Raw genomic sequence first — 26,823 nt, 5'->3', positions numbered from 1 at the left:
CTAGCTTTGGTTACTGAGGAAGGTAACCTTAAGAGTAGTGCTTCTCAAACTGTACGTTAAGAACCAGTTTAAACCCCCAAACTGCCATTCTGTCAGACATTAAAGTTTTTTTTTACTAGAAAAATGATCACATACTTTAACATCATAGCAATATTAAATTGCAGTACACTACTCCACAGATCCACTTTTGAGTAGCATTGACCCAATTTCGTTTAATGTAAATCTGACCTAAAAATCTTGAGTCCACCTAAAGAGGGTCTGACTCCAAGAAAATCTAGGTGTTTTCCCCACCCCATTCAAGAATGAAGATAACCCACAGAAACAACTAGAGACAAAAGGTAGCATAGAGACTTATTAATTTGTTTTAATTTCAAAATGTAAAACATTTCATTGACACAATGCTTCACTAAATTTATTAAAATTATCCTTCTAAACGCAATTTCAGCCAATGAGAATTTCAACTATCAACTTGAAAATTCTGCTTTCTTTTGCTATTTATCTTAGAAGATAACTTAGGATATAGATACTTAAAATTGTATGTGAAAATAGTCACTTAACCTATACTCTATAAACTCCTATTCCTTTGCCTACATGTTCTCAAAACTCCCCAAATGACTAATTTGTTGTTAACGGAAACTAGGTAAATCTCCATCTATTAAAAGCTTCATTACCAAAGGAAATCAAATGAATAAATGTTTATACGCCTGGCTTAAATTGACCTCAATCTGATTTGATTTACTGTAGCCTATCAGAACGGTCATATCTCACTGAGTCAGTATAATGTGGTTTAGGGTCTCTAGAACCAAATTTCCAGGATTCAAACTCACACTTTGCCACTTACAAGCTGTGACCTTAAATTGTTAATGCTTTTGTTTCTTCATCTGTAAAATGGAGCCAATGGCACCTACACCTGAAAGGGTTACTGGGCAGGTTACTGTGCATGTAAAGTGCTTAGAACACTGCCTGGCACAAAGTAAGCACTATGTTAAGTGTTATAATTATTTAATTCTTATATAATCTGCTTCAAATCTTTTTGTAGAATTGGGAAATAAACAATAAAATTGGTTAAATGAAGTGTCCCATCTCTACAATGAAATACTATTCATCCATTAGAAATTCTTTCAATTCTCTGATATGAAAATATATTTATTCATAATATCCAGTTGGGACAGAAGAGAAAAAAAGTTTTTTTTTTTAAATGTAGTCTAATTTTAATTTTTAGAAAAGATATTAAATATGTTGTGAAAAGGTACAAGTCACTGTGATATATGTGACAATTGCCAAAAGCAATTCAGAGTTAATTTATAATCCTCCCTCACTCCCTGGGAAAAAGGTTTAAAATAAAACTTTGATTGTGATTCTAAAATGGTAAGTAATGGTATGGCTAATTGCATGCTATCAAGATTTTTTTTTTTTTTTTAATTTTGAAACTGTGTACATTTAATATCCCTCCTCTGCCCCCAAAAGCTAATGCTTCTTAAAACTGGACAGCATCTCAGAATTAATTTCTAAAAGACATACTACTCCAATTCCACCCATTGCCAACACAAACCACCGTGTTCTCTTTTAAGCAAACTCTTGAAGTGCTCACAATTATACATATCAACATAGACAATAAATCAGCTGAACTAACCACCCAAGCTTAGACAGCAGATATTAGGTATATTGAGATTATAAACACAAAAGAGTCACTATTTCCAAAATACTGAACAAGAGGATTTTGTGGCACTGAAAGTACCCAGATGGTAGCCTCTGGTACCCTTTAAACTGTTTTAAAATTCTGCAATGAAATCAATGCTACCAATTTCATGTTTATGGAGAATTTTCATCAAGTTTATCAGTTTTAAAATGATCAATCAATTCACAATCACCATTTAAAAATAAATTTTCCTTAACTAATGATTTTCATTCTGCTATAGTTCAGCTTACCCTTTTGTATATGCTAGTCATTTTTTATTTCACAGGATCTGAATTATACACTTATGTATAATAGACAAAATTTTTTCAAGTTTGTTTTCAAATGTTGTCTACAAAGAGTAGATCAAGTTTTCAAGTTTATACGAAACCATACTACACCAATTTACCAATATAAATACATCTTCATACCCGTTTATTCCATTCTATTAGACAACACTAACCAAATTCTTAGTGCATATGCCCCCACCACCTGTCCTCTTCCCCTGTGCTAGCATTTTGACACAGAAGAGCATCTCTATTCAGCAACCAAGTTTTAAAACCACTGTTCCTGCTAATCAAATGGTGATACACCAAGAGACCAATTCTTACTTTAACATACTGAGAGTACTACATTATTTACCTAAGACTAAAGGACTGTGCCTTAGTTTATAAAAAACAAAGATAGCCACATCAATTTAGTTCCATATATATAATGCTCCCTACTAAATTTATTAAAAATTTTAATAAACATAATAATCAAACTAGTGCTCCAAACTTAAGGTGTTCACGTGGAAGACACGACAAAAAGAAGACACAACAGAGACTGCCTCGCAACAGGAGTACAATTGCTTCTATAGAGATGGGGAAATAAAAGGACAAATCTAGTTGTCTAAAAGACAATTCACTGTACACATTTTATTTACAGTTTTGTACACTGTCTTAACATGAATGGGACCGCTTTTCTACTTGAGCCATTTTAACCAAAGCAAAATAACCTAAGTAATACAAAGTGTTAAAATACAGCATAAAGATACAAAAACAGACATACTAATTCTAGTTAGGAATGTAATTATGATGTTACATTTTTAAAAATCCACAATTATGTTTAGGAAATCACACAAACATAGATCACTGATTTGAATGAAATGCATAAATTTGTAGCAAAGCTTTGTAGTTACAAAAAAACAAAAAAATTACCAAAGAATGCACAAAATTAATGTTTATTCCACCTTTGTGTCATATTCCTGGATCCTTCACCAAACTTACATGAGAAAAAAAAACAAAAGCAAAACAAAATGAAAAACTGAAATCAGAATCACTAATGTTATCAAGTAGGGAAACAAATAAATTAAAATCTAGCAGCCATCAGCAAGAGTACAGCAAAAACAATGCTGTAAAAAGAAACAAAGAAAATTGCTAGAAAACTGTATGCATCATAGTCTTTCAAACCAGCAAAATATGCTCCTGCGTACAATGGTACATAAATGACTTTTTTTCCTGTAAGGTATAGAAATGTAAGTTCTTTTTTGAATATTGTGGATGAGTAAATATTTTGTAATGTGAATTCTACTAAGCTATTACAGAGTGGGCCAGGAACACATTTATGGATTCTGGGGATGATGTGTACTGCAAATCTTTGATTGGGATAGTGGATACTCTAGCCAAAATTAAAAAAAAAAAAAAAAAATGAACACAGAAGTACAAGACAAAGGCGATTGAGACATCTCTTATATCTTAGCAACATTTAGATGGAAATCAAATTTAAATGCAGTCCACTCTGCTTTTGAAGAGGCTTTGGTTCAGCTCCCAAATCTCGATTGCTTGACGCAGTCTCCTATGAGAATACTCAGAAGGTGTCTTCTTAAACAACAAACCTATTTTTAGTGGTGGAGCCGCTCTTAGTAGCTGTGTCTGCATGGGACTGATAACCAATCACTATCTTTGGAGGAAGTCCTAACCTTTCCTTGTATACCCTCCTAGAAGAAGAAAAGAAAAGTAGCCATTACTTATTACTCAATTCTCTAAAAATAGGCGTTTGTCTTTATATGATACCTGGACTTGAGAAACTGCATATTCTTTGCCTATCAGCACAATTTACTCTTCATTTTCACAACAATCTTGGTTAATCACTTAATATTTGAGAGCCCATTATATATCAGGGACTTGACAATATTGATAAAACAATAGTGTACAAAGCAGGGACAATTCCTGGCCTTGTGGTGTCTGTAGTCTAGTAGGGAAAATACAATTAAATCATTGGAAATACATACAGTGAAGCTGTATCACATACATAGTTAAATTACACAAAATCAATTACATGCACATGTCTATGCTCATTCTTTGATCTGCTATATGATCTAAAATATTATAGTTATATTTTTTATATGTTCCTGTTGTTGTATGCCATCAAGTCAATTCGGACTCACAGCGATCCTATAGGACAAAGAAGAACTGCTCCACAGGGTTTCCCATGCTGGCTAGGTCTTTCTCCTGTAGAGCTGCTGGTGGGTTCAAACCACTAACCTTTCAGTTAACAGCTGAGCTCTAGGCCATTACACCACCAGGGCTCCTTTATATTTTATATATGAAACCTAGTAAATGCTATATATTAATATACAATTATATTTACTCCACCTATCACTGACAAGATTGTGCAGACAGAAAAACACTTTGAGGGTGATTTATGACATTTTCATGGTAATTGAGAACACATAAAGCCTTGCACACTGACTGACTCTGGAACCTAATTTTCAAGTAGGATGTTACTTTATTGTAAAACAAATTATGATGAGCGCCAAAAAGGGTAAGAACTGGGGTTGTGACACTGTCGAACAGGAAGGACCTAATCTCATCTAGAAAATTAGAGGAAGTTCTTCTAGGAAAGTCATGAGGTCAAAAGTATAATGCCAAAAGAAAAAGCACATCCAAAGGCTGAGGAACAAACATGAGGCTGTGGTGGTACACTCATAAAGAAGGTGATACGAGGGATAAGGATAACGGGGTATCTCAGGACAGATGACAGAGGGCAACAGATCACCTTACGAATTGAGATCTTTAAGAAAAAATGGCGAAATTTAAGAAAAAAAATGATAGAATCAAAAACAAAGGGAAACACTTTCATGGAGCTAAAGTCTCCCAACATGATACTAGCATAATTTTTTCAATCATGACCTCTACCTTCCAGAAGCTCTTACTACCCTCCCCCGGTAAACTGTGGAAAAATTATTCTACAACTAAAATTTTAATTACTGTCAGATTTACAATTCCTGGGTTATGATATAATACATTCCTTTCAATTATACTTAATCCATTAAAAATGTCTGAAAGCAAGAATAATGAGCCATACAAACTGGGGAGGGTAAAAAAATCTTTCCTTTAAAAACTGAAGTCAAAACTTTTTAATGCTGACACAAATACAAAACTTTCAGAGGAAACCATACTTAATTTCTTTAACTCTCATTTTCAAAGAAACGTGAAACCCCACAATTAACAAGTTTTGAAGCTGACAAAAAAGATTAGGAATACAATGACATTATCTACAATTTTTCTTATTTTTTTTAACAACAGAACACATGTAAATGAAAACCTGGAAAATTCCTTTATCTTTTGTTTTGGAGAGGAATTATATTCATATGAGAATTTATAATGTTTGAAAAATCAAACAATAAGGGCCAAAATCAAACATTTTGTCACCTATGACCAATACTTAATATTAGCATAAAATTTAGTCATTTTACTAATTTAAATGAAAATTCTAGTTAACACTAATGTTGGAGGAAAAAGACAACAGAAAACAGGTGATCATTTTTGCAAAGAATAAAATCTAAAATAAAAGTACAAAAATGTTTCAGAAAAAGAGAATTACTTAAGTATTATCTCTTTTAAATATACACAAAACCAAGAGATGTCACTTAAATTTCAGTAAAAAGTATGTATGTGCACACACACAAACAAAACACACATAAACCATTTGCCAATACTCACTGATTTATGAGTATTGTACATTAGTGCTACAATTTCAAAGTAGGAAGAATCATATTCTCACCCAGTAAATGAATAAAATCCTACATGCTAAAATAGAGAGTAATTTTACAGATATGAACAAGACATTAAACACCAATAGAGCAGTTCAAAATTATAAAAGTGTACATGCAAACAATACACAGAAAATATTTCTAAACCTCTAAATAAAATTCCTTCTATTTTTAGATATCTTAACATTTTTAAAAGTAAAACTTACCCTATATGTGTAACCGCATCTCTGTTTTCACATTCAGTAGTCCATATTGCTATTTTATCACCTTTAGCTCTAACATTAACAACAGCTCCACATACATCATCACTATAGTCATCAAAAGATTCTCCAATAAGGCACAGCAGCTTTAAAAAAAAAAAAAATTCCAAATTACAAAACTGCTCATGTCTCTTATAAACAAAACTAAAAACAAAAAGATTTTCTTCTACATCTGGGACATTATTATTCTTCATTAATCATGACTGATTTTGTTTTATAAATCTGAACTTACCCCATTTTAGTTGTTCTATTTTCCCCAACTTTTTAACTAGAGTTGATTTTTAAAATGTCTAATTTTATTTATTTATATAGTTCTTTGGCCTGGTTTTTTTAAATGGAATTCTAAAGCATCATTTATTGATAACATCTCTCAAAAGCAAAATTAAGTCTTGTCTTTAAAAAAAAAAATCATTCATCAAATATTTATTAAGTGCTAACTATACATCAGACACTATGCCAAGTGCGAGGGATTCAAGGAAGAATAAATTATGAATCCTGTTCCTAAAATCCTGCAGTATGGCATCTCTGACTACAGAAAATGCCCATTATCTCATGTTTAATATTTTCCCATGAAGCCAAAATTCCGGACTACGTCACATGTAAGTTGAATGGTATGTCAAGTAACAATTTCATTGTCTGCGTCAATGGGGATCTGTAATTCTTAACAAAATGACCAGGGTGAGTTTGTAGAAGGAAAGAGTCAATTGTCAATCACCGTATATCTGATTTGTGGTGTGGCAGTGGTGGTAGTGGGAGGTTGGTTCACTGTACTAGTACATAAAATGTACAAATTCACATGACAGAACAACAACAAAAAATGCTGCCTTATATTTTCTAAAGTGAGCATCCCATCGCTTCTCAGCCTTTTGGCTAAGATCAAGTGTAGAACGAGCATCTTTATCTTTTAAGTAGCCAACATAAAATACAATGCAAGTTAAGGTTCAGCATTCCAAAACTGTCTCATAATTTTAAAACCTTACTGTCTCAAGCCAAAAGCGGTCGAGGTCACTTCGTCTCTGCTGTTTGTTCAATGTAATTAGCCATCGTCCTCCTCGTTTGTTTTTCTCATCTTCCCACATGGGTTCAATACCATCCTACAGAGTTAAGAGAGAATAATACTAGACAATACTGTTACCCTGCGTTTGAGAGAGAATCATTAGAAAGAGCAAATAACAACTCTGTTAACTTTTTACTTTATTCCCCATAACTATACTGGGAAAAAAAAAAGGACAAATGACTTAAAGCCAAAAGCATAGGGTTGTAGAATTTAGTGCTGTGGCTTTATCACATATTATCACACCTTGAGTTCCAAGTTCTTAATAACTTTTTGAGTAATGGATGCCTTTGAGAAGCTACATACTTTTACAGAGTCCCTGGATGGTACAAACAGGGCTGCTAACCAAAAGACTGAGATTCAAGTCCACCCAGAGGTGCCTCAGAAGAAAGGCCTGGCAACACACTTCCAAAAAATCAGCCACTAAAAACCCTGTGGAGCACAGCTCTACTATGACACACATGGAGTTGCCATGAGTCACAATTAACTCAACAGTAGTGATGTCTGTAGCAGTGGTGGTATACTTTTATATCCAGAAAAATACCTGCAAAACTGTGCAATTTCAGAGTTAATGAACACCCCATCCACCTATCCCTGACAAAGCCCATTCATGAACTCTCTCAAGGACCGATGCACTCCAGGCTAAAAATCCTTGACAAACTGTGGGCTTCAGTGTCCTCAAATATATAAAAAAAGGATTGGACTGGATAATCAAATTCTTTTCAAAATCAAGCATACTATGTGTCCACAGGGTAAGACTCTCACTTAATGTCTATTTGTACTATAAATAAGTAGGGCAAAATATATTTATGTTAAAGCCTAGTGAAGCCAATTTAATTATTAGCCCACTTGACACAGTAGTGATTACTCTTAAGTATGTGGCAAGATTTCTTAATGAATACCTGAATGGTTCAATTCTATAATAAATATACAAAATCACCAATTAGGCATACCTTAAAAAGCGAGTAGTCACAGCCAGGCATTAAATTACTAGACAACTGGATATGGTTGTACAGACTAGGTAAAAGAAAAGGACAATTATAAACATAGAATATGTAATGCAGAATTTAAATGCTTACATACACATTTAGAGAATATAATGAAAAATGAACACAGATAAAAGTAAAAAGTTAATGTTTACTTGTTTTTCTACAAAGTCAATTTCTGAAATGGGCAAAACAGATCTTAACAGTTCAAGAATCAGTTTCTGATGCTATGTATTATTCTCAAGAAAAGATTTTTAATGAGTTTAACTTAACAAAAAAAATTTTAATGTAGTTAATTCAATGCATATATATATACATGCATATATAAGAAACTGAGAAAAGAAATATGAGGTGACTTCAAGTGGCTGAAAAAATATATGAAGCTATTATAAGCACTTTTGTTTGTTTGCATACACACACAAAAAAACATCGAGCAAGATGAACTTCCAGACCATCAGGACTATGTGACTGAAATAAATTAACATTATTATTCTTGGAGGTATCTAAGAGTATTTACAACAGACCAATGGTTCCCAAACACCACAGGCTGTTAATGGTCTATTGACACAATATGACTTGGAGAGCTTTTTTTTTTTTTTTACATAACATACTACCAGGCTGTACCCCTTGAGATTTTGGTTCCTTAAATATGGGATAAAAACCCCCCCAAACCAAACCCATTGCCGTCAAGTCGATTCTGACTCACAGCAACCCTATAAGGACAGAGTAGAACTGCCCCATAGTTTCCAAGGAGCGCCTGGTGGATTCAAACTGCCAACCTCTTGGTAAGCAGCCATAGCACTTAACCACTACGTCACCAGGGTTTCCAAATATGGGATAGAACCCTGGAATCTGTATATTTAAACTATTTCCCAAGTATCAATGTAACAAAGTAACATTTGGAATGACTTAGATATTCCCTAAACCCAAACCCAGTGCCGTCGAGTCGATTCCAACTCACAGCGACTATACAGCAAAACAATCTTAAAATCGTCCACAAGGTAAGAATGCTTTGCCTGTCTACAATCCTAAATGGCAGAAATCATGAGCTTAACTGTATGGCTACAGACCATGGATGACTCCCTCACCCTTAACCAGGTTTTTATTTTTTTTAATCCTTATTTTAACCCATCTAGGAATATTTCAAGCAGAGTTTCAAAATCATATTCCACAGGATGACACACAAATCCAGTTTGTATGAGACAGCCAAAAACCAAATAATGTTTGTTGAATCATTCTAAATAATGGGCACTTTTGCCAACCTACATAATCACTGAAAGTTTCCACTAGGCAACAAAGGAGTGACCTTCTTCAATGGCATCCAAGGTAGAAAAGACTAATGCTCCTTTCTGATGCCTCCTTTATCCCTCAAGATGTTCTAAGGTATCTTTACGTTAAGTCTGTAATAAGAATTTGTAATGGCACATTTCAACAGAACCCTAAAACTACAGAGTGGATAAACTCTATAGGGCTCAGTGGTTGTTTGCTACTAATTTTGTTACAAAACAATGAGAAATTAAGAAGTGATTTAGAAATTTTTTAAAAGGTGAAGGATTCCTTCATAAGTCTAAAAAAACTAGGTAAATACAAAGCTGATTCAGAGTAGGAAAATAGATCAAGACTCTTTCTCCTCACCCTCCACAGGAGACTACTATGTTTTTATGTTTTAGAGGACACTTGAATAAACACAAATTAGAGAAAAAATACTTGATGTTTGGGTCAAGGACAAAGCAATAACTCCAGTCTGACTAGACAATTAGACCTATGAATTAGTGGGGCTTAAGTGGAGTTCTATTACATTAAAAAAAAAAGGCCAACACTTTAAATAAAAACTAACCACTTTCAAAATGGTTCACTCACAATTTGTACTTTATGCTTCGCACCGTTCAAGAATCAAAATGTATATTAAATATGTACTCTGGGCCAAGCACTGGAGACAACAGAGAATATGGTTTTTGTCCTTGAGGAAGTGGGCATCAATGAATTTTCTGACCACAATCCATTTATTTATTTCATGACAGCATAACATACTCAAGGGATACATTAAAGCATAAGAGTAGCATCACTGACTCAGTATATGATGCTAAAATAAACGAGACGTACAAATTACAGTATCTAGGTAATTGCTAGGTAATTTAAAGCTCTTAAAAAGATTTTAACAAGTTTTCTTTCAAGTTCTCTAATAGTTTCTCTATGTACATTCAACAAGGACGCAAATTAACTTCGTTTACAGAGAACCAATATTCTAAAACTTCTTGAAACAGATTTTACAGTTTTTTAAATTTTAGCTAAATCTGATATGAAATCTCAAAAATATTTCAACTATCCTTCCTAAAACTGACACAAAGTATAAAGAAATTAATAAATTATGGTCACAGATACTGTCATTCTCTTGACAAGCACTAGATTTTGAGAATTTCAGCCTTCAGTGTCTTAGAATCCCTGCCATAGGAAGTCCCGCATTTCACTAGACACTGAGTCCTAACAAGGTTCCAGAAAACTCAGTTATGAGGCAAATGTATCCAGGCAACCACAAAAAGGGCAAGTTTCAACCAGTTTCAAAAGTTCTAGAAGTATAAAGGGCTCTCAAATAAGGATAACTTGTTGTTGACGACTCACAGTGATCCTATGTAAAAGAGAACAAAACGCTGCCCGGCCCTTCGCCATCCTCACAGTCCTTGTTAAGTTTATGCCCACTGTTGAAGCCACTGGGTCAATCCATCTCATGGAGGGTCTTCCTCTTTTTCGATGACCCTCTACCTTACCAAGCATGATGTCCTTCTCCAGGGACTGGCCCCTCCTGATAACATGTCCAAAATAGGTGAGATGAAGTCTCACCATCCTCGCTTCTAAGGAGCACTCTGGCTGTACCTCTTCTGAGACAGATTTGTTCATTCTTCTGGCAGTGCATGGTATATTCAATATTCTTTGCCAATACCATAATTCAAATTCATCGATTCTTCTTTGGTCTTCCTTATTCACTGTCCAGCTTTCGCATGCTATGAGGCAACTGAAAATACCATGGCTTGGGTCAGGCACACCTTAGTTTTCAAAGTGACGTATTTGCTTTTTAACACTTTAAAGAGGTTTTTTTAAAGCAGATTTGCCCAATGCAATACATCCTTTGATTTCCCGACTGCTGCTTCCATGGGTGTTGATTGTGGATCCAAGTACAATGAAATCCTTGACAACTTCAATATCTTCTCCATTTATCATGATGTTGCTTATTGGTCCAGTTGTGAGGATTTTTGTTTTCTTTATGTTGAAGTATAATCCATACTGAAGGCTGTAGTCTTTGATCTCCATCAGTAAGTGCTTTAAATCCTCTTCACTTCCAGCAAGCAAGGTTGTGGCATCTGCACATCACAGGTTGTTAAGGAAGTCTTCCTCCAATCCTGATGCCTCATTCTTCTTCATGTAGTACAGTTTCTCAGGTTATTTGCTCAGTGTACAGACTGAATAAATATGGTGAAAGGATACAACCCTGATACATACCTCTCCTATTTTAAACCACGCAGTATCCCCTTCTTCTGTTTTAACGACTCCCCTTTGATCTACGTATAAGTTCTGCATAAGCACAGTTCCCATTCTTCACAATGTTATCCATAATTTGTTGTGATCCACATAGTCAAACACCTTTACATAGTCAAAAAAACACAGGTAAACATTTATCTGGTATACTCTGCTTTCAGCCAAGATCCATCTGACTTCAGCAATGATATCCTTGGTTCCACCTACTCTTCTGAATTTGGCTTGAATTTCTGTCAGTTCCTTGTTGATGTACTGCTGCAACCATTTTTGCATTATCTTCAGCAAAATTTTACTTGCATGTGACGTTACTGATATCACAAAACATTGCTGTCAAGTCAATTACAACTCATAGCGACCTTATATGATGGTATTTATAATACTGTTCAATAACTTCCACATTCTGTTGGACCAACTTTTTTTGGAATGTGCAAAATATGGACTTCTTCTAGTCAGTTGGCCAGGTAGCTGTCTTCCAAATTTCTTGGCATAGACAAGTGTCCACTTCCAGCACTGCATCCATTTGTTGAAATATCTCAATCGGTACTTTCTCAATTCCTGAAGCTTTATTTTCCACCAATGCCTTCAGTACAGCTTGGACTTCTTCCTTCAATACTATCAGTTCTTTACCATATGCTACCTCCTTAAATGGTTGAACATCAACCATTTCTTTTTGGTAACTGACTCTGTGTATTTCTTCCATCTGCTTTTGATGCTTCTTATGTTGTTCAATATTTTGCCCACAGAATCCTTCAATACTGCAACTCGAGACCTGAATTTTTTCTTCAGTTCTTTTACCTTGAGAAACACTAAGTGTGTTCTTCCCTTTTGGTTTTCTAACTTTAGGTCTTTGCATATGTCATCATAATACTTTGTCTTCTCGAGCCACCCTTTGAAATCTTCTGTTCAACTCTTTTACTTCATCATTTTTGCCATTATCTTTAGCTACTCTATGTTCAAGAGCAAGTTTCAGAGTCTCTTCTGACGTCCATTTTGGTCTTTCTTTTCTTTTCTGTCTTTTTAATGACCTTTTGCTTTCTTCACGTATGATGGCCTTCAGTCCTTGGTTATTAGTGTTCAAACGCATCAAATCTATTCTTAAGACAGTCTCTAAATTCTGGTGAGATATACTCAAGGTCGTACTTTATAATGTTCTGCTGCTGTTCATAACGTTTTCACGGGCCAACTTTTTTAGAAACAGATCGCCAAGTCCTTCTTCCCAGTCTGTCTTAAGTCTGGAAGCTCTGCTGAAATCTGTCCACCATGAGTGACCCTGCTGGCATTTGAAATATCAGTGGCATAGCTTTCAGCAACACACAAGCCTCCACAGTACTACAAACTGACATATCGTTGGTGGAAGGATATCTTATGGACAACGAATAGAGGATACTCCGAGCTAAAGGGTGGCAAAATCGAAGCTTTCTATAACTGATGAAGAATAATTACCAATTTGAACGGTTGTGAGGAGATGAACAAAAAAGCAATTCTATAAAAAATACTTGTTAACTATCCACAATCTCCCTTCATTTTATGAATACAACTTATAAGGTAGCTTTAATTAATAACAGATACAGGCTCACAAGTATCAACGCATAGAAATTATACCATCCAAAGTGAAAATAACACAGCTAATAAAACAAATATCCTAAAGTAAATAGTTACTTACGCCCAAAAATCTTCAACAGTATCAAACTTAGAGATGAGCCGAAGGTTTGCTTGCCAAGTTTTGCTTTTATCATTTTTAAAAAACCAGAGCGCCCATCTAAAAAAAAAAAGTTGGTGTCAAAAAATAGTGGTTGTTTTACAGTGGCAATTGAGTAGTTTCTCTATTTCTTTCATTTAAAAAGTATGTGTTTTGTGTCTACTACGTAACAGATTTTCTGTAGACCCATAGAAGCTCATACCTCAGTGGAATTGACAGAAATATAGTAGAGAGATGACTACAGTGCACTAAATGCTAAAACAGAGATAATCAAAGGTAGGTTACTTACTTTAAGAAAGCAAGGCAGAGGTACTTAATCAGATTAAGAAAGTGAGGAACACAAACGCTAAGTTTCCAGAGGAATAAAAAGGTATTCGAGTTAAGAGGGAGAGATGGAAATGCTAAATGGGGAGCAACTATTAAACGTGAATCTGTTTACTCAAACCTGCAAGTGGGGAAATAACAAAATTCAATAAAGGGATTTTCTGAGTAATGCTGCCACAGTTAAGCTCTGAAATAATGTATGACAATTTCTAGATACGGTATACACATCTGTCAAATTTTTTATTCTCATACTTTGAAGAAAAACTCATGTAATATCATCAGTTACACTTAAATGTTATTATCCCAAGATATCTTTAGTAGAATTAAATTCAGTATTCTCTGAATTACTATACCAAAGGTAAGTCAACAGGAAATTCCATTTTCTTATTGATAAAGATGCTGTCTGAAGATGTTTCCAAATGGACATATATTTCATAACTCTATGATTAATGTCACCCCACTTACAGAAAAGGAGATGCATTCCAATATTTGCTTCATAATTTGTCTGCATTTGCCAACCATTATATATATTGGAAAAAAAAAAAAAAAGCAAAGGAGGGAAAACTATTTAAAAAATGGTCAAGTAGTATACTCTGAATTTTCAAAAATAATTCAGTCATTTTATAAAAAACTGCAACCACCCATTAAACGATATTTGTCCTTTGCAAAATAACTGGGTGACTGAGCAAAAATGTCTGTACAAAGATGTGAATTTTGGAAAATTTGGCAATAGTCTAAACGCCTGTCAACAAAGAATTATTTAAATCTGCATTATCTAAGTGTGATCTGTATACCCCAATATCCTTTCAGGAGCTCTAAGAGATAAAAGCTATTTTCATACTAATGCAAAGAAGTTATTTTATTTTTTACTCTGTTGACATTCACACTAATGGTAAAAAAGTAATGGTGGGTAAATCGGTTGGTACCTTAACAAGAAACAGGAAAGGGGCTCTGAACTGAACTAGTAGTCACTGTATCCTTTATACCATCAACTTTCAGGGTAACACATCAGTTTCACTTAAGAATGCCCTTGGTGAAGCAGTAAAATTATTAGTACCGTTAAACTTCAATCATGTCCACAAGTCTTTTTCATATCGTGCATGAAAAACACTTCTACTGCGTATCAATATACAACACTTATACAAGTGTTTGAATTGCGAAGGGGAACCAGTAGCTTTTTTCATGATCGTTTTTACTTCAAAGAAGATTGACAATCCAAAGCTGTTTTCTGAAAAATGAAAAAAGTAAGCCTATTGCCTATCAGAAGAAAACAAGAATTTTGGAAAGCTTGCATTTGCCACAGTGAGCTTGACAGCTTCCTAATAGTTAAAGGTATCTCTGATGAGTTTAGTGGTAATATTATTGACTGTTATTTTTTGATATTGTATAATGACCTGTTTCAACATTTGAAAGACCTATACAACTCAATGAACCAGTATTTTCCAAATGACCAATGCATGGGTAAAAGACCCATTGCAAATATAAGATAGGCCAACAAATTTTAATGTAAGGAAGGAGAAAAAAGTTTTAGATATAGTTTCAGATTCCAGAAGGCAACTAACCTTCATGAAATTGGAAAACACCTATAACTATTTTAAAAGGCTATTAAAAATTCTGCTTCCTTTGTATGAGGCCAGACTTTTTCTTCATATTTCACCAAAACAATATTATCACCAGACTGAATGCAGAAGTAGCTCTGAAATCCAAATCCCAGTTGACTTCTATTAAGCCCAGGACTTAAAAAGGTTTGTCAAACTGCAAACAGTACCTTCTTCTCACTACAAATATATATATATACATTTTCTTCTAAGAAAAATTTTTTCATGAAAAATATTATTTATATTAAGATGTAGTAATTTTTTTGTAGTACATTTTTAAATGAATATTTAAGTAATTTTTTTTAATTCTCTGGTTTATTTTCTAATATAGTAAACAGCAATAGGTAAAATCCAGAAAACCCCGAAGTCCTTAATTTTTAAGAGTGCAAAGGAATTGTTACACCAAAAGTATGAGAACTGTTGATTTAAATAAAATGTAAGTACATCCATACAGGAGAATACTATGCAATTACTGGTCTGACAGAGACTGGAGAAACACCTGAGAACACGGCACCCAGGACATCCTTTTAACTCAGTGCTGAAGTCACTCCTGAGGTTCACCCTTCAGCCAGAGATTAGAAAGGCCTATAAAATAAACTATGATACATGTAGCCCAACCATGTATATGAAACTAAATGGGCACACCAGCCCAGGGGTAAGGACGAGAAGGTAGGAGGGGACAGGAAAGCTGGACGAATGGAAATGGGGAACCCAAGGTCAAGAAACAGAGAGTGTTAACACTGGGGAAGCCAGCATAACTTGTACAAAGCAAGGTCAGGGAAGCTCCATAGACACATCCAAACTCCGTGAGGGACCAAATTACTGGGCTGAGGGCTGTGGGAACCATGGTCTCATTTGGGGAACATCTAGCTCAACTGACATGACATAGTTTATTAAAAAAAAAAATGTTCTACACTCTACTTTAGTGAGTAGCATCTGGGGTCTTAAAAGCTTGTGAGTGGCCAGATACTCCAATGGTCTCAGCCCACTGGGGTAAGGAAGAATGAAGAAAACCAAAGACACAAGGGAACGATTAGTCCAAAGGACTAATGGACCAGTCACAGCCTCCATCAGACTGAGTCCAGCACAACTAGATGATGCCTGGCTACTATCACTGACTGCTCTCACAGGGATCATAATAGAGGGTCCAAGACAGAGCTGGAGGAAAAGCAGAACAAAATTCTAACTCACAAAAAAAAAAGACCAGACTTACTGGCCTGACAGAGACTGGAGAACCCCCCTAGAGTATGACACCCAGACACCCTTTTAGCACAGGAATAAAGTCCATTCCTGAGGTTCACCCTTTAGCCAAAGACTAGACAGGTCCATAAAACAAAACAAGACTAAAGAGGCACACCAGCCTAGGGGCAGGGAATACAAGGCAGGAGGGGACAGGAAAGCCAATAATAAGGAACCCAAGAGAAGGGAGAGTGTTGACATGTTGTGGGGTTGGTAACCAATGTCACAAAACAGTATTATACTATTTAATCAGAAGCTAGTTTGTTCTGTAAACCTGCATCTAAAGTACAATAATAAAAAAAGGAGGGGGGGGAGTATTGACACGTCACAGGATTGGCAACCAATGTCACAAAACATCAAACAATAAAAAACTAATTTGCTCTGTAAGCCTTCACATAAAACACACTGTAAATAAATAAATAAATAAAAATGGGGATAGGGTGGGGGTGTTCCGAGATCCTGTCCATTAAAAAAAAAAATTTGTGTGGGTAGAGCTTTCCTAAAACTAACGTGAAACCCAGTAGCCATGGAAGAGAAGCAGTATTTCACTACTGGAAAATTAAAGATCTCTATAAAGTATGTAATTCTATAAACAATATTAAAAGCTAAATGATTTGGACAACCTATTTGTAACTTAATCTCTCCTTGGGTGGGTTACGAAAAACAAACAAACAAGAAACCAGTTGCCATCCAGTTGATTCTGACTCGTGGTGACCCCAAAAGAAAAGAATTGTGCTCCATAGGGTTTTCAGTGGTTGGTTTTTTAGAAGCAGATCGTCACGTCTTCTTCTGAGGCACCTCTGGGTGGACATGAACCTCCAACCTTCTGGTTGGCAGCTAAGTTAACCCATTTGTAACACGCAGCATCCCTAATATATGATGACTGGAAATAAACTTGAAAAGATAACCCAAAAGAAAAAAAATGGACAAAAGAACTGAACAGACTCTCCAGAGAAGGAAACACAGAAATGATCAACATAATATGTTTTAAAACTTCAGTAAAGAAATGCAAACTAAAAACAGAAAGACATTTTTGCCAACCAGACTGTGATCAGATGGGCAATAATTTAAAAGACTGACAATAATGGTTAGCAAGGGTGTGGTTAAGTAAGGACATCTACAAAGACTGTTAAAGGGTAGCCTCTGACCCAGAAAGTCTGAATTTTACCCTGTAAACATATTCACATAGTGCACAAATAATAAGGATACACACTGCAGCATTATTTGTAAATATGAAAAAATCTATATATTCATTAATGTAAGCTGCTAAAATTCATGAGTACATTCGTATAATACTATGTAGTAGTTTAAAATAATGAGGGAAAATCTACACACAGAAACAAAAGTCAACAGTTCAGTCATTTGTATAAAAATGTACATACACACAAACTGAAAATTTCTGGAAGAATCAAACTAAATGTAACATCAACTATATTGAGGAGTAAAGAAAAATAAAATAGGAAAGGGTATTTCAGGGAAGTAGAGAACTTTTACTTTATATACTGTACCCTATTCATTAAATCTTTCTTATAGTTCTTATGGTACTCCCTGATGAGGACACTTCTCAGGAATCTCTTACGAGATTCACTGACCTTGTTGACTACCCTGTCGCTCTTAAAAGAAACCATTTTCTTGGCTTCCATGAATAACACTCTGTCCTAGTTTATGTTTATATCACTCATAGACATTCTTCTTCAACATGAACCTCCCAAATGCTGGTGTCCCAGACCTCTGTCCAGAGTCAACTTCACTTAAGAGAACTCCCATTTACTACCGCAGCTTTGATTACCACCAGTATACTGATGACTTTCAAACCAATCTCTTTCCCAGTTCTCCTTTCTGAGCTCAAGACTCACATCCAACTGCTTGCTAGACATGGGTCATCCAAGTGCAAACGGAATCCTCAATCTTCCTGTCTAATACTAGTATCCAACCTCTTTCTATGACCATTATCTTGCTGCCTAAGTCAGAACACTTAGATGTCACCTCTGATACCTTGCCCTTCACATTCAATCACCAAATTAAGAAGAGAGTGATTTCTCCTTCCTAAATATCTCTAAACTTTCTTTTTTCCACTACTACCATCTCCACTTTAGTTCAGATCACCATCATCTTTCGCCTAGAATACTCAAAGAGCCTCCAAACTATTTCCTCTGATCCCAATCCATTCTCCACACTACTTTCAGAATGATCATTCTAAACTAAAATCTAAAATTTCTTCATTAATATAGAACTCCAAAGGCTCTACCTTCCATCATGAATTATGGCTCAAACTCTCCAACCAGGCATAATTTCCACCCTCATTTCTATACCACAATCTTCCTTCTCACCATTCTCCCTCTAATTTCCTGTAATCTGTAGGGTCGCTATGAACTGGAATCAACTCGAAACAACAAATCTGGCTCTTTGTATGGTCCGTATGAGGAGCCCTGGTGGCACAATGGTTAAGTGCTTGGGTGTGAACAGACAGGTAGGAGGTTTGAACCCACCCAGCAGCTCTGTAGGAGAACAGACTTGCAAATCTGCTCCCATAAAGGTTGTTGCTGTTGTCAGGTGCTGTTGAGTCGGTTCCGACTCATAGCGACCCCATGCACGACAGAACCAAACACTGCCCAGTCCTGTGCCATTCTCACAGTTCTTGCTATGCTTGAGCCCACAGTTGCAGCCACTGTGTCAATTCAGCTCGTTGAGGGTCTTCCTTTTTTGCTGACCCTCTACTTTATCCAGCATGATGTCCTTCTGCAGGGATTGATCCCTCCTGACACGTCCGAAGTATGTGAGACGTAGTCTCGCCATCCTTGCTTCGAAGGAGCATTGTGGTTGTACTTCTTTCAAGTTAAGGTTACAACCTGGGGAACCCTATAGGGCAGTTCTACTTTGTCACATAGGGTTTCTTTGAGTCAGAATCAACTCGACGATGGCACACGACAACAACATGGTCCTTACATATTGAACCACAGAGTCTCATAACACTCCATACTTTACTCTCCCCTCTGAAAACATGAAATGCTCTCCTACACTTTATCATCCACCTAGTTAATCCACACCTGTCCTACGAGTCCAGCCTAGCCCTTATCTCTTCCAGGAAACTTGCTCTGGCATCTACCTCTGTACCACCTCTTCTATGACCTTAACTGGTTTAAATACTTCTTTTCTAAGTACATCATACACTTTTTATTAAGCTGTCTCTCGCATCTGAATTAAGCTCTTTTTAGGGCAGGGTCTGTATCTTTGGTACCTACTGTGTTCCTAGCACCTGGAACAGCAACTGGTAAAGTATGTGCTCACAGAGGTACAAATTATGCATGCTAAACAAAGAATAATTAAGTCAGCTGAAAATCAAGCAAGCCAGTGGCTGATTTATCCTTTAAAGTATAGATACCAAAAATTCTTGAAGACTTTTTGCCCCTGTATTAATAACAGAGCCCTGGTGGCACAGTGGTTAAGAGCTATGACTGCTAACCAAAAGGTCGGCAATTCGAATCCACCAACTGCTCCTTGGAAGCCCTATGGGGCAGTTCTACTCTATTCTATATGGTTCCTATGAGTTGGAACTGACCCGATGCCAATATAATATTATTATATTAATAATCAAAGGGGTGACCTTAACAGGTTAAAAAGGGAGGGCATAAAGGCTTACCTGTTCTGTAGTGGATGCTTAATATAGTGTTCTGGGTTAGCAACCTCCTGATTAGATTCTGTTTTCTCTTCTTCTGTAGGCAGGGGATTTGGGGTAGGGGTGGTTTCCTAGTTAAAAAAAAAAAAAAAAATTACTTAACTATGACAACAATAAATAAAGCTAAACCAATATGGCAATATTAACTTTTTAAGGGGAAGGAATTAGAGCACAGTCATTACACAAAATAGACCATGGACTAACCTCTAGGAAAGGCACCAGATTCACTATTCTAGTATGTCTCTAAGAGCAGTGGGTTTCTCAAATTTATAAACACAATATTCTTTTATATACATATGTATATATGAACATATATGTGTATACATACACATAGAAATGATAGTTATCGTCCCACTTGCTCATTTTTTATATCAGGAAGACAGTCATAGGCCATACAACAAAGTTGGGAAAATCAGCTATCTTTATTATTACATTAAAGTACTGCTTATGGTATTAGAGAGGAACAAAAAAACAGTACAACCAAAAGTCTGGAGAGTATAATAACTACGTATCATGATGGAGAAAAAAGCTTTAAAAACAATCAAGCCAATGCCTTCAAGTCATACTATTTATTTACCCTACAGGAACTTGAAAGCTCAGTAACTTCTATTATTTTCAACTGGCCCTAAGCAAAGAGGTTAGATACTAGCTTGAACCTAAATCTTCTTTTAGGCTAAGCATAAGGAATATTTACATCTAAAAATGTCAGAATATAAGAAGTGTGGGGATAATAATTTAAGGCAGTTGGTCATCAAATTCTTCCATGTAGCTTTTCACACTATTATTAAACTAGTTTCAAGGAAACATATAGCCAAGGAAAACCACCAAAAGCTGAAACAAAAGTGATAGCACTGCAACAAGTAGTTAGGTACCAGATTTCAAATGAACCAACAAAATACTCAGAGATGTTTACATAATAAGTAAATCAAAGACATATGATCTAAAAGACCTCGGAAGAGATAGGTTAAAATGGATAATAGCATTCATTTTAAATAATATTTTTCTTATCAACATGTGACATAATGCCCAAGAACTTCTTTATACTAGTCTATAAAGTCACACGGTGGGGTTACGATGTCTTAATTTTGCTCACAATTGTATTGCCAATGTCTATCGCAGTACTTAACAAAACAGGATTTTATTATTTGCTCAATTAATTGAATAAATTTAAATGTCTACATAGTTAATGCTCTAAAATTTACACACAGTAGTCTATGCCAAGAGCCCTGATGGTGCAATGGTTAAGAGCTCACTACTAACCAAAAGGTCAGAAGTTCAAATCCATCAGCCGCTCCTTGGCAACCCTATGAGACAGGTCTATTCTGTCCCACAGGGTCACTGAGCCAGAATCAACTTGACTGCAACGGGTTTGACTCAGTCTATGCTTTAAAATCACCAATCATTTTAGCCAGCTTTTTTCTATCAGTCAATTTGTCTTTAAACAAATAATTTATGAATGCTATTTCTTACCCAACTAGCTTAAAATTAATGATGGTTTCCAGAACAGAGTGGCAGTCTGAATGGATAGTGAAAACAGAGAACAGAGTTTGGGACTCAAAAGGCAGGTAGGCTTTTGGAAATAGGGTACCACAGAAAAGTGAGCTGCAAGGTGAGCTCCAGAGTTCTATGTAAAACTCCCCCAAAGCTCCTTGGCTGACTACTACTAAACTGGCATGTCCAAGTACAAATGAACAGCTAAGCCAAGACTTCGCAGGCTGCATAGGATTAGGGAGACTTGAGTTCAGATCCAGCCAGACTCGGTGAGTGAAAAACTCTCACCTTTCACATAAAATCCTAGAAAGGTCATGCCCTAGGAATAAGGATTATGCCTTTAGGAACAAGGTTTAAGCCCAGGAGTACGGGGAGAACTGAAATACACCTACCTAAAAATCCTAAAACCAAGCCTTGACAGGATCAAGACAACCCACCTATAAATTAACTGCCTCAAGAACCAAACTCAGTACTCTTTGCAGGAAGATAACACAATCCTGAGCCTCTATAAATATTACTTACAACATTTAGCACACACTCAAACATGAACTAGATATGCAAAGAAAAAAAAGGAGTGATAATCAAGAGATTAAATAATCCATAAAGGAGACACAGATGATCCAGATAATACAGATAGCAGGCAAGTACTTAACAATAATTACTATGGTATGTGGGTTTGTGAGGTTGGATGTGCCAGTAGAAGTTAATCCTCCCTAAAGTTAGGAAGTACTCTAAATTTTCTTGTTTATCTACATTAAGAGACAAAGGATAAATAAAATTCACTCGTAAATCCAAAATCCTCATTATAAACCATACCTCTACAAAATTTATTTAAACTTTTTACCTGAGCAGCACATAATAGACAATTGAGTAATAACAATTTAAGTAATCAGAAGTTTCATGGAGTACAAACATGTCACCCTCTAACTCACTCTGTACTTTTTTTTTTTTTAGTCATTCAATTCTTTTCACTAATAGAATGATAGAAGACTTAGATGGTATCAAAAAATCTCTGGACACATGAAAATCAGGTAATCACTTAGGAAAGAGAATCTGTTGAGCTCCTAGAATTAAAAAAAAACAGTTCTTTGGTTTAAAATAAAAATTTTAAGTAATTGACATTTTAGTATTAATACTAAAAACAACACATAGTTTTGGGCTTTTTCTGTCACTAATAGCTACTTATCTGTGTGGATGTATGGGTCAACAAGCATGCTAACTTAAAATATTTCAATATTCACCTCTAATATTATATAACTAAATACACTAGATTTGAAATACCCTGAAAAAAAAAAAAAGCCTAGCCATAAACAATCTTTTCAGCATTTGAAACTTTTTAAAATGTAAATATTTCATTGATGCTTCCTTTAGCCTTTTAAATTACTATCTACATTTTATTAGTCTCATGTTCAAATTTTTAAGCTTACATGAATTTCTCTTATCCTCTGTCCTGGACTGAACTGTGTCCCCTGAAAATATCTGTCAACTTGACTAGGTCATGATTCCCAGTACTGTGTGAATGTCTATCATTTTATCATCTGATGTGATTTCTCTGTGTTGTAAATCCTATCACTATGAAGTAATGAGATGGATTAGTGACAGTTATATTGATTAGATCTACAAGATTAGATAATGTCTTAAGCTAATCTGTTTTGAGATATAAAAGAGAGAAGAGTAGGGAGACATGGGGACCTCATACCACCAAGAAAGCAGCACCGGGAGCAGAGCACGTCCGTCAGACCTGAGGTTCCTGTGCTGAGATGCTCCCAGACCAAGGGAAGGCTGATGACAGGGACCTTCCACTAGAGCTGACAAAGAAAGAAAGCCTTCCCCTGGAGCCTGAGCCCTGAATCCTGACTTCTAGCCTACCGGACTGTGAGAGAATAAACTTCTCTTTGTTAAAGCCATCCACTTGTGGTATTTCTGTTATAGCAGCACTAGATGACTAAGACATCCTTTTAATAAAGTAAAAGTGGTTTTAATAGCCAATTGTTTCCAAGGCAGAAAACAAATACATAAATTCCCTCCCAATATACTTGTTCACACGGCATAGATCAAATTTAACAAAAATATTTAGAAGTCACTTGATGGTGCAAACTACTTGTGAAAGCATTAATCTTAAAATCCATATATAACTACCATACAACCCAGAAATCCCACTCCTCGGAATATACCCTAGAGATATAAGAGCCTTCACACAAACAGATATATGCACACCCATGTTTATTGCAGCTCTGTTTACAATAGCAAAAAGCTGGAAGCAACCAAGGTGTCCGTCAACGGATGAATGGGTAAATAAATTGTGGTATATTCACACAATGGAATACTACGCATCGATAAAGAACAGTGACGAATCTGTGAAACGTTTCATAACATGGAGGAACCTGGAAGGCATTATGCTGAGCGAAATTAGTCAGAGGCAAAAGGACAAATATTGTATAAGACCACTATTATAAGATCTTGAGAAATAGTAAAAACTGAGAACACATACTTTTGGGGTTACGAGGGGGGGAGGGTGGGAGAGGGTTTTTTATTGATTAATCAGTAGATAAGAACTGCTTTGGGTGAAGGGAAAGACAACACTCAATTCATGGAAGGTCAGCTCAATTGGACTGGACCAAAAGCAAAGAAGTTTCCGGGATAAAATGAATGCTTCAAAGGTCAGCGGAGCAGGGGCGGGGGTCTGGGGAACATGGTTTGAGGGGACTTCTAAGTCAATTGGCAAAATAATTCTATTATGAAAACATTCTGCATCCCATTTTGAAATGTGGCGTCTGGGGTCTTAAACGCTAACAAGCGGCCATCTAAGATGCATCAATTGGTCTCAACCCACCTGGAGCAAAGGAAAATGAAGAACACCAAGGTCACACGACAACCAAGAGCCCAAGAGACAGAAAGGGCCACATGAACCAGAGACCTACATCATCCTGAGAACAGAAGAACTAGTTGGTGCCCGGCCACAATCGATGACTGCCCTGACAGGGAGCACAACAGAGAACTCCTGAGGGAACAGGAGATCAGTGGGATGCAGACCCCAAATTCTCATAAAAAGACCATACTTAATGGTCTGACTGAGACTAGAGGAATCCTGGCGGCCATGCTCCCCAGACCTTCTGTCGGCACAGGACAGGAACCATCCCCGAAGACAACTCATCAGACATGAAAGGGATTGGTCAGCAGGTGGGAGAGAGATGCTGATGAAGAGTGAGCTAATTATATCAGGTGGACACTTGAGATTGTGTTGGCAACTCTTGTCTGGAGGGGGGATGGGAGGAATAGAGAGAGAGGGAAGCTGGCAAAATTGTCACGAAAGGAGAGACTGAAAGGGCTGACTCAATAGGGGAAGAGCAAGTGGGAGTACGGAGTAAGATGTATGTAAACTTATATGTGACAGACTGATTGGATTTGTAAACTTTCACTTGAAGCTTAATAAAAGTTGATAAAAAAAAATCCATATATATATATATATATAAATGGACATCTTTTCTCAGCACAAACTTTCTCAGGGCTACATTTTGCTATGACCATTTATTTACCTCAACAATGTATTCTTAATCAGCAGCGATTTAAACCAAAAAGCTCAATATTAATAATTCATTCCATAAGCTTCTTGATTTGCAATTATTTTCTAAATTACTGGGAAGGAAAAAAAATTTTTGTTTAAGAGACTGTTCCATGAGACATGCTTAACTATAAATCATGTTAATTTCTTAATTTATTTTGACTTATTATTTCTTTTGCTATAAAGCCTCTTGAAACTTGGATTCAAACAACCAGGACTTTTTTCCTTGCCTATATGCAACTTAAAACAAATATCCATATGGAATGTCTTTAAAAGCTTTCAGGCTGATTCTATAGTGATGGTACAATTTTATGGGGACTCTATGGCATTATTACAATGAGAACTAATAGTGCAGAATGATGGCCATTCTGTATTCTTCAGTCAAAAAACTGTAACTATGGGCAAATGCCATATCAGAACAAAGAAACACACAACTGTATTTTGAAAAGAACCATGTAAAAATACTTTCAGGTCACTCAGTTAAACATAAACTTCAATTTAACTATAACAAATCTCCAATGTATTATTAGTTTTATATTTCCAAGTGTTTTTAATATGAACTGAATGCGGAAATAAAATATTTTAAAATATGAACCTCCTCTTAAAGTTCTTTGTAAAGCAATTCAACCACTGAGGTATCTGGGATTCAGGAATAACCATTAAATAGGTACAGCAGGGCTATGTGACGCTTAAACACCAATTTCACAAAATTCTCTCTAAAAATACCATAACAGGTATTTTAATGAGATACGTCTTAAAATTGTTTTAATCAAATATGTTTTAATTGTGCAAGCAATTGAACAAACAAGTATGATTATCACTATTGATCTGTATAGGAACTAAAATACGGACTTCAAAGAACAAGTTCTACTGTGAAAGATTACAAACTTGTCATTTTTATGGTTCCTTCCTAAAGAGCAGACAGTAAAAAACAGTTGTAAATTTGGATTCAGTTTAAAAACAAAACGCTTTACTACAAAGACTCCACCACATCCCTCCCTCTCTACGCCCTCAACCTGATGGTCTCCCCATAAGCAAAATTTCATTGGAAATTATATCTTAAATATCCACGTTCTACCAATATTTCTAGGTTTAAAAATGTTACATGGACTAAGAAAAGGTTAATTTAACAGATTTTAACTACTCTCAAAGTAAACAAATATATTTTTAACCTAAAAGATAATCTGCCTTGGATAAACACATTTCAGGTGGCTAGAATGGTGAAAGCAAAGTTATGGGATGTAGTGCAGTGTTTAGAAGATGGTGTGGCTGAAAGGGAGGGTTCAGAAAACCAAAGAATTAGAATGGTAGTTTAGAGGGAGATTGCAAAAGGCCTCCAAGGTCCGGCTAAAAGCGTTAACCTTTCATCTTGTGGGCAACGAAAGCCATTAAATGGCAGGTAAACTGATGCCAAGTAAGGAAATAGAAAAGACAACCAGTTTAAGTGCTAGGTTTAATTAAACCTGGTTTTGGATATGTTGAGTTTATAAGATCCAAATAAAAATGTACGCTATTATAATTTAGTAGTTTTTTTTTTTTTTTTAAAGCAATAGAAGTTGAAAGGAAAGAAAAAAAAAAACTGAGCAAGGATGCAACACAAGAGAAGGATGTGGCATCAGCCAGCTTCCATAAATATCACAGCCTTGGAAACCTTGTGGGGCAGTTCTACTCTCTCCTATAGGGTCTCTATGA

General features: G+C 35.8%; 1 protein-coding gene across 1 annotated transcript in view; it reads right to left on the bottom strand.

Annotated features, from left to right (window-relative positions):
- Window positions 1-930: 930 nt before the first annotated feature.
- Window positions 931-26,823, bottom strand: part of EIF4E (eukaryotic translation initiation factor 4E) — a 45,482-nt gene continuing 19,589 nt past the window's right edge. Inside the window, exons 2-7 of the mRNA XM_049885672.1 lie at window positions 20,043-20,149; window positions 13,206-13,301; window positions 7,979-8,042; window positions 6,952-7,065; window positions 5,918-6,057; window positions 931-3,653 (exon numbers count right to left, since the gene is read on the bottom strand). Coding sequence (XP_049741629.1) covers window positions 3,539-3,653; window positions 5,918-6,057; window positions 6,952-7,065; window positions 7,979-8,042; window positions 13,206-13,301; window positions 20,043-20,149 — 636 coding nt within the window. The 3' untranslated portion in view covers window positions 931-3,538. The remainder of the gene's footprint in view (window positions 3,654-5,917; window positions 6,058-6,951; window positions 7,066-7,978; window positions 8,043-13,205; window positions 13,302-20,042; window positions 20,150-26,823) is intronic.

Source organism: Elephas maximus, chromosome 5 (genome assembly GCF_024166365.1).
Source record: "Elephas maximus indicus isolate mEleMax1 chromosome 5, mEleMax1 primary haplotype, whole genome shotgun sequence".
In the NCBI taxonomy this organism is placed as follows: Eukaryota; Metazoa; Chordata; class Mammalia; order Proboscidea; family Elephantidae; genus Elephas; species Elephas maximus.
The sequence above is the reverse complement of the archived record's forward strand: the minus strand, read 5'-3'. Positions and strand labels throughout refer to the sequence as shown.